General features: G+C 33.7%; 1 protein-coding gene across 4 annotated transcripts in view; it reads right to left on the minus strand.

The window, feature by feature from the left end:
* Positions 1-2,380: 2,380 nt before the first annotated feature.
* drn (zinc finger AN1-type doctor no) overlaps positions 2,381-12,989 on the minus strand; it is a 64,146-nt gene continuing 53,537 nt past the window's right edge. For all 4 annotated transcript variants that reach the window (XM_089254032.1, XM_089254033.1, XM_089254030.1 and 1 more), the window contains one exon: positions 2,381-12,239. In XM_089254032.1, coding sequence (XP_089110158.1) covers positions 12,091-12,239 — 149 coding nt within the window. In that variant the 3' untranslated portion in view covers positions 2,381-12,090. The remainder of the gene's footprint in view (positions 12,240-12,989) is intronic.

The following is a 12,989-nucleotide window of genomic DNA, read 5'->3' on the forward strand; positions in this document are numbered from 1 at the left end:
AGAGCAACGGTTGATGTGTTGGGAGGTTATCGTGCATGTTAGTTGGATCGTCCCGTATTTCACACAGACCGTTTTTACAATATAATTTGACTCCTGAGAGAGATGATAATCCACCATTTGAATCCGCGCCTAGTCAGGATTCCAGAGATTGATCTGATTTATTAAATTTTCATTCAAAAAAAAAAAATAGAACGTATCTCACTCTTGGATGAGGGTAGACAGGGGGCCACGAGAAAAACATGTGATCCATAGGGGGCCATGAGCTGAAAAAGGTTAAGAAACACTGCTTTAGAGCACCCCCCCCCCCCAATAAGTAAGGCAACTGGAAGTTTGACCCTTTGCAGTTTTTGTATAACTTATGGATTCTGCTAAGCAGCCGAATTCACTTTCCTATTATCGTAAAAGGCCGTTGTAACAATGAAGTACCGCTGTTTCTTGATGCAGACTGTAAATTCCACCTCAACATAGAACTGTCAAATGTTGAGACGTCGATGTACCAATATCAGAAAAATTTTGCAAACATGAGAACTGCATGCGATGGATATCAAGAGCGGATTACTAGGGAAGGTGGGCAAAAAACTGGGCGATAGGAAACGAGTAATTCGAATTGACCAGTCTCGTAATTTTTGCTCATACTCCCATGACAGGGAGATCATTAAATCCGATGAAGGTGTTTAAACTGGATAGAGATTAGTAATATTTTTCGTACCACGAAATGCTGTCTCTCGTCACAGCGACGATGTTGAAGCGTACCTTCGCATTTCTGACGACCTATTGGCTCTTTGCCGCTCCATCTCTTACAGCAACAGTATCACATTGTTAGTAGTCGTGTCTTAAAGACGATAATTGCAGAGAACTCCTATTGAAAAACGGTAATATCATTTAAAACAGAAGGTGAAACTTCGAAACGAAACCTTTGTTATACGAGGATGTTTTGTACCACTCGTTTATTTTAACACAATGAAGCAGTAGTTCTCGAACTTGTATCATCTGCGGCTCCCCAAAATAACTCGAACAAGGAACCCTCCAACGCACCGAAAAAGCACACATGCATATCACCAGCGCAAAGCGACGCCCCTAAGAGCCACGGCGCACACTTTGAGAACCATTGCAGTAAAGTCTAAAGGCTATTACGTCACAGTAGTGTATAGCGGTCTTTAGATAGACCCGCTTACGATGGATAATTCACAAAAATAACATTGCGTACAATTACTATAGAATAACAAACAAAAGGAACTTTAATGAAACAAAAAAGGCTTTCGTGGCCATCGTGTAAATTACAATTAGGCTTAAAAGTTTTAGGGTTTTTTGGCCGACGTGAAGTAGTTTTCGTCTTTCGACGTTTCGTTCTCTCGAGTGACGAACATTTTCAAGAAATCATTACGTAACGGCGGGCAAAAGGCTACTATTTACGCCTTCTCCCTGCTTCGTCGGGATTGGTCTGTTGAGCCAGTCTGTTTTCCCCATTGGCCGAAGTTGTTCCTAAGGGCTCTAGATAATGCTTGGGTTTCAATCTCATCATTTTTAAAATGGGAAACCAAGCACTTGATTTTCATCCTCTCTTCCTTTCTGTTGAAGCAGTTATTGTATTTTTGAATTTCGATTGCTTCTCTAAAATACGTGGAAAATATCTCATGTCGATGGATAACACTTGGGTGTTTGTGAAGAGAATTTTGTGGTCCTTGGTCAGGGCAGGCTGACTTGTCAATCTGACCGTCTACAATTTCGTTTGTGCTCGAAGCACAAACGAAATTGTAGACTAAATGTAGTGTACATAGGCACTACAAAAAGATCGATATCGACCAGATTAATCGAGCACAAACGAAAGACTGGGTCAGGTTGACAAGTCAGCCGTAGCAGAGCATGCCCTGACCAAGGACCAAAAAATTCTCTTCACAAACACCCAAGAGTTATCCAACGACGAGATATTTTCCACGTATTTTTAGAGAATCAATCGAAATTCAAAAACACAATAACTGCTTCAACAGAAAGGAAGAGAGGATGAAAATCAACAGTGCTTGGTTTCCCATTTTAAAAATGATGAGATTGAAACCCAAGCATTATCCAGAGTCCTTAGGAGCAACTTCGGCCAATGGGGAAAACAGACTGGCTCAACAGACCAATCCCGACGAAGCAGGGAGAAGGCGTAAATAGCCTTTTGCCCGCCGTTACGTAATGATTTCTTGAAAATGTTCGTCACTCGAGAGAACGAAACTTCGAAAGACGAAAACTACTTCACGTCGGCCAAAAAAACCCGAAAACGTTTAAGCTTAATTCTAAAAGGAACTTTAATTGAGGAGATATATACGCAAAATTGTAAGAGAAAACAAAACATACACACAATATATAAAATACAATAAAACTTTGTATGAGGCGCATACACTGCGCAATTGGGATACTTTATTGTTACACCTAAAACATAAATTATTTTACAAGAAACTCAACAAATACTGTATATTGTTTACTTCTTAAATGAAGACCACACACACATACCATAACTTAAACTACAAAAAAAAATCTGTAGTGCACAAGAGAAGAAATGTTATTTTTTGCATCAAATAGAATGTAAAACTTTGCGGTAAAAATTTCTAAAAACATCATTGCACAAAATTCATTTCAATATCGAGAAATTATAAAGAAAACGAAATGTCACAGCTATTTCACACAACATCCACTTTTAATTTATAAAATATATTTATCACGTACACAAATATCGTGGAAATGTCATGGAAGCTTTACTCAATATTCGAAGCCATATAGTGACGTGTGCCAAGTAGAAATCATACGTGTGTAAATATCCATTAAGCTACTATACAATCTTCATGCTATGATTCACATCATCAACTACTACTTTTAAAATTCTTAAAGTCCGAAAAAATTTGACTGAACTGTTAAATTACAACGTTTAAGTCAGTTTACATAGTTTGTTACACTTGCAGCAGCAGCAACTATTTGTACTATTTCCAATGCATAGAATGCGTGAATGTTCAAGACATGGGTGGAATAAGATGGTTCACTTGAAACTTTAAATTGTACAGAGCATTTGCATACAGCAGTATCCATGTTGAAGCCACAAATAAGTAAATAAAAATTTCTCAACATTATACACTATACAGGATTGGTAAAGCTCATAACACACTACAGAACACGTATGATCAACATGAGCCATTATTGAAGATCATTATATTGCTATTTAGAATGATTTATAAATACACCTTACAACATTGTAACAGTTCAAAAAATAAGCACCAATATTCAAAAAAGAATTATGATTAAAATGGAGGTTTTTGACTTCAGGCATGCCAGCCTTCAGTTCAATAGGCCAGAATTCCAGCCATTCAGAATCGGCTCTAAACTGCAAGTTCCAATCTAATGAGCTCTGACATCGAGGTGAGCATGGTGTCATTACACAGGAAGTCGAAGTTGTAGTGCTTTGGAACGAACAAAAATTGCAGTATACAGAGAGTTCCTTTAGGAAAATTAGCCAAAACAGTAAGGTTTTTTTTTGGGGGGAGGGGGGAGACAAGCATTCAATTCAGAAACTATTACCTAGCTGCATTAAAATTGGCTCACTATTTTCTTTACGTTACAGTATTTTATATAATTTTCCTACCTACCATTTATTCTCAAGAAACTTCTCTACAAACAATCTGAGAAACGATGCAACAATTTTAGCGTGAAAAAACATATATAAGTACCTTACTTTTTATTCCTTAGTTCCCTTTACTGAACCAAAAGAAAATTTCTTAACATGCAAGTTAGTCCAGATTTGTTGGGAGAATATTCTGAAGAACACAGCCTAAAACAAATGCCTTTTCGGGATTTAAAATAATGAGCCACAAACTAAAGTGGTGAACCAATTAGTCACATCAAAATTTATATTGTCATGAATTCTTATGGAGATAATATACAGGGTGCATAGCAAACAGGAGATATGGCATTTTACTGGCGAGCTGTTGATCCTAGAGGTATACTTCCAATTAGAAAAAGTTTTCAAATAGCGTGTAGCACTCAGATAAGTCATTCATATTGCAAGTGGTTGTAGTTATTAAAATAAAAAAAACCACTTTTTATAGTCCCAGTGTGCCCCTAAACAAAAAGTTGATACCGTCTCTTTTTCTCTTGATGCCAACAAAAAAAAATTCCATGTTTCTAAGCGCAATATTCATCAAGATATTTAAATTGAAAAAATGGAAGAAATTTGGGAAAAAAAACAGCATTAAATGCGAGTAAAACTGTTTTCCAAAGAAATTTGGGGGAAAAACAGCGTTAAATATGGGTAAAACAGTTTACTCATACATGGAAAGCTTTTTTCTAGACTTTCCTCTATTTTTTTTATTTGAATACTGCAGTGAATATTGCACTTTTAGAAACGTGGAATTGTTTTTGTTGGCATCAAGAGAGACAGGGAAACAACTTTGTAATCTGATTTTTGAGCACAGGGCAGCAGTATAAAAAGTTAGGGATGGGGGCAAGCATGGACTTTGGTACTCCCTTGTAATGTTGAAGGCGAGGTTAAAGTGTGAAATTTGAAGCTCTTCTGGTCCAGTGCACGGGGCACCAAACACACCCGCCTACTCCCCTCCCTATAGTTGCGGCCCTTCCCATGCTGACGGGTATCTTCCAGCCTGGGGGTGTTAGAGATTCAACAAATAAAAAAAAAGTTTTTTTGGACATCAGTATCGCACAGCAATAATGTTCATTTATGCAAGCGCTTAAAAAATTTGTCATTTGTCGAACTTGACATTTTAGCCCGTTATTCACATTTTTACTAATACACTGGAATCGGATGTGCACAGGATAGGGGCCTGTGATGCGGAGAGAAAAGGCATTTCACTCGCATTTAACACTGTTTTTTCCCAAATTTCCTTTTTGAATATTTGTGAATATTGCATTTAAAAGCATGGAATTATTTTTGTTGGCATCAGGAGAAATGGGGCAACAATTTTTTAATTGGGTTTCGGGAGCACACAGGGACTGTTATATATGTAAGTTTTTTAATTTTAATAATTATACAACCCCTTGAAACATGAATGACATATCTGAGTACTACATTGTTATTTGGAAACTTAATTAGAAGTACACCCCTAGGATCAACGGTTTGCCAGTAAAATGCCATACTCGTTTGCTATGCACCCTGTATAAATGAGCAACAATAGTTTTTTTTTCAATTACTTCAACAAAAATACAAAATTTTCTCTGATAATCTCCATCAAAAAAAGACAAAGTTGCATTTGAACTTGAGCTATTATAGCAGAGGGAAAAAATACTGAGGAGAATGATATTGAGCAAGTCCGCTAATAATTTAGGGGTCAAGTGATTGTCAAATATGATTTACCCCAAAAGGTTTTCTTTATGCTATATATTTCAGATGATTACTGAAACAGTTGGCAAGAATGTGACAAATGAGCACATTCCTTTTGTATATTTTATTTATAAAAGGAAATTACTTAATTTTTATTCTTCAGATTCATGAACACAAAATAGCCAACCGTGTATTTTCTGCTTATTGTCAGATTCAAAAATATTTTTTAAAAAAAGTCAATAGTCAACAGCGATTGCACAATAATGGGTGATCCACTGCATTAAGGGATGACTGCTTAACCCTCTATCAGCAGGAATAGTGCATTTCAAGAATTCTAAAAAATTTCATGGGGTACTATTATCATGTTCTATATACATAGTGGGTAAAAATACCCCATGATTTTGTACAGAAAATTTCAGAAACCACCCGCGGCTGGAGGGTTAAGGGTCCATGATCAAAGTTTTAATTCCATTTTCCCCGAATAGTTCATGAACAAATCTCTTTTTGGGGGGGGGGGGACTGACTGACAGGCTCGTCCAAACACAAGTAGTTGAATGCCATGAGGAATTTATTTCTTCTAAATCACAAACAATGCATGTTTAAATGGGAAATTTTAATTGAAATAGTTTAATCAGCAAATCAATATACATATATGACAGACTACACAAAATCAATCTATCCCAATCGATTGGTGACAGCAGGAAAAAAATTGAAAGGCAAAAAAGTTTTTCAGGCTACTGGACCATTGTAGATTGGAGTTTTTGAAACTTCTCAAGCTCATTGCATATGAAACCAAAGGTCACTGCTTTGCTAGCATATTAATTTCACACAGTGAAAAATGACCTGGAAAAATTATTAGAAGAGCGAAAACTTTGACAAGCAAGGCTATGACAGTGTAGTAGCCTAAAAAACTTTTATGCATCAGAAAATGGGCGCAAAACTTGATCAGATAAAAAAATAGGAAGTTATGGATGATGCATGATTTTTTTTTTTCCCACATCACTGCCCTTATTCATACAAATGGGTTATTTTGTAAATAAGTTTTTGCATTTAAATGTCAATCCTGTTTTAGGCAGAACACTCAGAAAAATTTGTACTTTCAAAAGGATATTGCTATACAGGTTAAACTCTGCACAATAAAACTGGCATAGCAACAATAGAGCAAATAACATACTAAAGAAATCCTTCAGACAACGATATAGGGACATGATTGACAGGTTTTGTATTTGAAAAGGAGGGCTATAAAAGCACCTAAGTTGATATTCTACAACTCTAAGGCAAATTTGACACAATGTATAAGGCAGTGTATTTCACAGCTCTTCAAATCATTTTGGAACCACTGAAGAGCTGTATAGTGGTCACATTTACATGAACCTCTCTGAAAGATATCTGAATTCTCTATTTCCTGCAAGTTGCTGATATTCACACATACACAGGGCTTGATAAATCGAAAAAACTCTAGGTGTCAGGTATATAATATATATCCCTTTTAATCACCAATACCATTTATATAGTCACCATGTCAAAATGGCACATGTCAAGCTCTGCTCATACATAAAAAAAGTGACATGAAGAAAAAATTAATGGATATGAGTGAACTCTCAACATGAAAATCAGAAAGAAGGCACTTAACCCTTTATATCCTCATGGTACTGGAAAGTGCCACAAAAAAAAACGCTTATTATTCAGTGGGGGGGGGGGGCTTAATATACAATGCAACCTATGCTCCTCAAGCTGATATGTTAACCCCGGTATATATGAAACATTTCAATGATGTCCTAAGCCCAAAATGATTTCTTTGTGCCACTGCCTCTGCTTACATCATGTATTTTTAAAACTCCTGATGACATTAAAAAAAAGCATACAAGATAAATTTCTGTATGTTATGGGGGCATCTTTTTCCTTCACGGGGGTGGGTTTTGTTTTTTTACAGCAAAAAGACACCAATCTCAGCTAAGAGAGGGCGTTACCCCCCCCCCCCCTCCAGTACCCAATGGTTGGATGCTTAGAGATGACAGTAAAATACTCATTACTACTTTTCTGTCTCATGCAGTGTCATCTTTAGTGTAGTTGTTTCCCATAATTTTCATTCCACATCGTCTCCCTTCTTCAGAATTTTTTTCTTATCACCCCTTAACTCAAGTGAATCCGTGGTTAAATCTATAGCTTCTTGCCCCCTGGACCATTCCATCATCCCCAAGGGGGTGATATTGCCCACTTTGGGAAACATTGGTTTAGTTAATGTACCAAATACAAAAATGCATAGGTGTAATGCATGTTCAGGACATAAAGGGTTAAAATGACAGCAGCCAGAATAATTCAGAAAATATTCATAAAGATTGATAGTTTTACTTGAAATTTTCAAATATAAACTGCAATGAAGAAAACAGTAAAAAAACTGCTCAGTTATATGAATATGATGCACTAGTTTCAGAAGTTGCTACTAGTTGAAAAACATGGGTGTTGCATAGAAACTTTACATTTTACATAAGCAAACAAAGCATTAAATTAAAATGGCACCAGTGAACAATTCAGGGTGATATTCACAGACATGGTTTAAGCTATAGTCTCAATTTTTGGATAGGAGATTGACATGGATTAGTTAAATTTTAACCAAACCGAGTGGATCTCTTATGCAAAAAATGTGACTAGTTTAACCCATGTCTGTGAATACTACCCTCAGTATGACAACTAGTTGCTGAAAATAAGTTCACGTTTTTCATATGATCAAATCCAGCTATCTGATCAGATGACTCTGCCACCTTGTTGAACAATTTACATGTTGTAGTGTTTGTGTTATAAAAACATTAAAAACTAATTTTTTGAACAAAAGATGCATTTTAGCTTTTATGTTTTAAAACTCTTTGGAAAGATATATATGCATTGTATGTATACGAGTGATTATATCAATAAGTAGGAAGGCTGCGTGGATCAAGTTTTTGCCAGTTTTATCTACTGATTTGGAAACCATTCTCTATAACACTGAATTTACATATGTTCACATAAATATATTTGAACCTAATTGTAACTAATATAAACCAGAAGTGTCCATTAATATGAAAATGTAAACCTAAAATTGCTCAATGATGTTATATACAATATGTACTCAAGAGGCAGCTTTAAAAAGCTAAAATTAAACAGAATTTACATGTGGCAGCACATATTTGCATAGCTATAAATGGCAGGCTACATTCATGTGTTTAGCAGAAGATGCAAGTTTACACCAAAAACATGCAGCTTATGTTATTTCATATTTTCTATCATTTTATTGCAGATAATGAATTTATTATTACCAATTTTTCACAATATGTTCATAGCTTTCAAAAAAATAAAAATACTATGATCGCAATAGCATAGCTACTACACTTTAAACAAAATATTAATATACAATTATGCACAAAATATCGGCGAGTCAAACAAAAAAAATTATACATATGTGTGTGAACATTTATTTATATATATAATACGTAATATATATTAGGCAGTCAGGTCTCTCATAATAAATAAAAGTCAATCCATTCTTCAAGGCATTCCATCTACTATCAAGATCAAAACATTGTAAGGGCTCATTGTATATGAGCGACCTTAAACTTGAGATTAATAGATGAGGTTAATAAATCATAGCAAGATAACAAGCTTTCTCCCATTTCAAATTTCATATGGTATGATGGTAAACTTTACATTAATAAAACATTATATATATATAAAAATTCATTTTAACAAAACCTTGCCACTGAAATTTACAATAACCCTGGCATACTTGTTATTCAATTGTTTTCATTGCATAAATTTAATTTGAAAATGGAATGTTCTATTAGTTAAAATATCCAAAAGTCAATATTACTACTACATGGTATGTAATACTTGGCCATGTGCACTCTGATCTTGCAGTAGGAACCTCAAATAATGAGACTATCCTTCCTTTTACATATTAAACTATGGAATTTGAATCATTTAAAATATGACAATATCTCCACACAAGCATCGATTTGGCCACAAAATTTGATTAAGGCACAGTGGCTGCATTCATTGGCTTTCCATTATGGTTGCATGGCCAAGCATAGCTTTCAACAAACAGAAATGCACAAAGCAATTTTTTTAAGCTGACGAGATACCAATGAGATTGTTATAAAACTAAAGGCATTACATTCATAATAGCTCAAGTTGTCAATCAGTGTTATACATCAACAATTCGAAAAAAAATTCGAACAAATATCTTTAATTAACCAAGATTTGAAATGAAAAAAAAAAGATGATCAATATCATGTCATTAGGCACAAATTACAAAAACTCAAATCACTTGCATAACAAAAATAAAAACCAGCCGATTCGGAAAATTGTTATAGCATCTCACTTCAGTTTAACAAACTTGGGAAAATATTTATAACAACACTAATATGGCTCATAACTAAAAACAAGGAAATATGAATAATATAAATCTAGCATTGCAGTCAAACACTTAAGTATTGTATTTTTTTGTAGCGTTTTTAAATTCTAATGGTTACGTGCCCCATATGCATCCTTAAAACAGTACTTTGTAAAATTATTTCTAGATTTCAATGATTTACACACCAATTTTGTTAGAAACCAGACACGATAATTTGGCTTAATATTGTTCATTTACACATTTCACTTGACTATTTGAATAAAATATTTGATTCTCGCACTTGGAATAAAAAAAATTTTAATGTATAGTCCTATGTTGGTTTTGTTAGCAAAAGTATCCCATAAACTACTTAATTTTTTTTCAAGTTTAACGACCAAAATTACTTTTCCCTAAACAAAATAGTAACAAGCAAGCACGTATATACATTGTTAAAAAATTTATAAATTGGCTTGAATTAATCACAAGCAAAAATTGTCTGAATACAATTGCCCAACGTTCTTAGCAAGTATAAAAATTTTAATCAAAACTGCCTTTTTTTTTCGTTAGGTTTTGAGCATCTCATGTCTTGAAAGATTGTTCATCCATCGGTTTTATCCTGATGCTACAAGTGTACTCCTCCCCACCCAGTACAGCATTTCAATACACATCTCTAGTGTGAGCAATATTCAAGAATTAATCATTACTCCTGTATAAAATCACAGGAAAAACAAGCAATAGTTGCATAGGAGAGGAAAAATAAAAATTCATACTAAATGAAGTTGACTAGTAATGAATACCAAGGGGTTTTTTTTTTTGGTTTTAGTTCATTATGACTTTTCTTTTTTGTTCCCATGTGGTTTATTAAACTGAAGTACAAAAACTATATACACACAAACACAAAAAATCATGCTTTTTACTTTAATATGTTTTCTACAAATAAAGTGCAATATGATTTGTACCAAGTGTTCAATAACAAGTTCAATGATAAAACAAAAAGTCTAAGTTCTATTACAATTTTAAAACTAAAACAGCACCGGGTATTTTTTAGCATGGTTGTAATGAAAAAATATTACATTAGTATAAATAATAGATATTATACATTTCTAAAGATTGAAGAATAAATTTATTAGCAAAATAACCATATGAAGGAATTTCAAGTAATGAATCACATTTGAAGCACAATTCAGCTTCAATCATTGCATTACCAACTTTAAGACAAAGTTAGGCACTTGGAGAAATAAATTAAACTTGCGCATTTCATGTATCTAGGTCACAATGGAACTTCCAGCAGCATTAATTACTTCTGTTACCTATACCAAAATAAAATTATCAGCATATAATTCAAACTATAAACTTTGCGACAAAAATATTTTTGTTTCCTTTTAAAACCACATGCATTTCAGACTGAAAATTTTGTCACCAATACATATAAATCCAAACATTTAAACTTGACCGCGAAAAAGACAGCTATAGGCATTAAATGATTCTATCTTGAACAAATTTTATATTATATAAGCACAAGATAATTACTACTTCATCAGCTTGAAAAAAATATTGTCACAAGTTTCATAAATGATTTAAATCAAAAAGTGTTTGTCTTATGTTTGAAAAAATTACAAAACGCTAATCTAAAATGTACCTTATTAAAACCTTGGATGAAATTTAAAGTCAATGAATATTTATTGAATGATATCAAAGCAAAACTGTTAATGGTAAAACTTTGACTCAAACATGTAATAATACTTTCACCATTATCATGCAAATTGTTCAGTGGCATAGGATTGTTAAAACTGAGTCACTTGAATTGTGACTTCACAAACAGCAATAAATAAATATTAATTGCAATCATATGGTATTGAGATTTTTTTTTTTAAAAAAGGCTCTGTTCATTTTCATGCAAATTTTAATTATATGGGTAAAAATACCAGTACATCATATTAGGAAATCTTTCATTTCATTTTGAAATACTTTGCACCAGTTAAAAAAGTTCTTTCACACTATGCACAAAGCTTTCCAAATTTGATTAATTTCAAATTTTATTATACATTTTTCCACAATATATGACATACTGGCTAATGCAACATAATGTAAACAAAAAAATTAAACTCATTTCAATGATTATCTGATACGAAAAAAACACCAACCACGAAATTCAAAACTAGGAACCAAACCACGACATTCCGCTATTATATATTAAAACTAAGACTGGATAATAGCTTAATGACATACTGAAGGCAGAGAGAAGGCTTATGTCAAACTTAATATGGAGGAAAAAAAATTAGCAAGACATTCCATTTTTTATTCTCTTTTATTTTTTATGGCCATCTTGCATCTTGGTTATGAGAAAGCCTTCAAGCAATTCAAAATTTGCCTTAAGATGGTGACGACTCATTGCTAAAAGTTTTTATTATCTGTGACATTATATTTTCTGGACCTTTTCTCCAACAACAAGTGGGTTATTCTTTCTGATTTCTTTAGCACCAAGTTCTTTGTAGTCAAAAGTGCAATTGTGCTCATTAGAATATCTATGAAGGCTGCAAAATAAGCCAGAACAGCGGCATGAGAATCCTGCAAGGAAAATAAAATAAAAGTATGAAAATGTATAAAAAATTCAACATCACCAAAGCAGCAACAAATTTATATCAACACCAGCTGTTACCCGCAGCTTTGATCGCGTGCGTGGATTTGGAAATCTGAAAATTGCTTGCCAATGATTTCCCCATAATAACATTTGAACCCCTCATGACACCCTTGGGGGCTGAATTTCCAAAATTCCTGTCTTAGTGAGTCTATATTATAAAATATAATACTAACCAAATTTCATATTTATAGCAATGTGAGCTCAGCGTTGATCACCACATTTAACCTTTGACCGTCCCTCAATAGATCCCTTTTCACGAGAGCCAAAGGGAAATGTTTCAGAGAATAAATCATGAAAATTCTGTGAAATTTTAATTGGAAGAAATTGTAATAGTTTATACCGTCCCTCAACAGATCCCTTTTCATGAGAGTGAAAATGAAATTTTTCTGAAGAAAAAAAAATTTATAATTCAACAAGAGTCATTTTATTTGGCGTATTTGGCATCCTGCGGTTTATAAAATGAAAATTTTGTCAATGTTTGTTTTATAGATGAAGAATTTTATACTTTGCCTTATTGTGGTTTAGTCATTTTATAGAATGCCTAGGCAAAGTATAGAATAAAACCGATATTTCATACTTTGCCTGAAACGACCAAGCATTGTATAGAATGCCTGGATTTCATACTTTGCCGGTAACATATATATTTAAAGAAAAAAATGTTTTTCATAGTATTGAGA

Source organism: Pholcus phalangioides, unplaced genomic scaffold (genome assembly GCF_987345545.1).
Source record: "Pholcus phalangioides strain wild (caught in Gottingen) unplaced genomic scaffold, Ppha-v1.0 ptg000039l_1, whole genome shotgun sequence".
In the NCBI taxonomy this organism is placed as follows: domain Eukaryota; kingdom Metazoa; phylum Arthropoda; class Arachnida; order Araneae; family Pholcidae; genus Pholcus; species Pholcus phalangioides.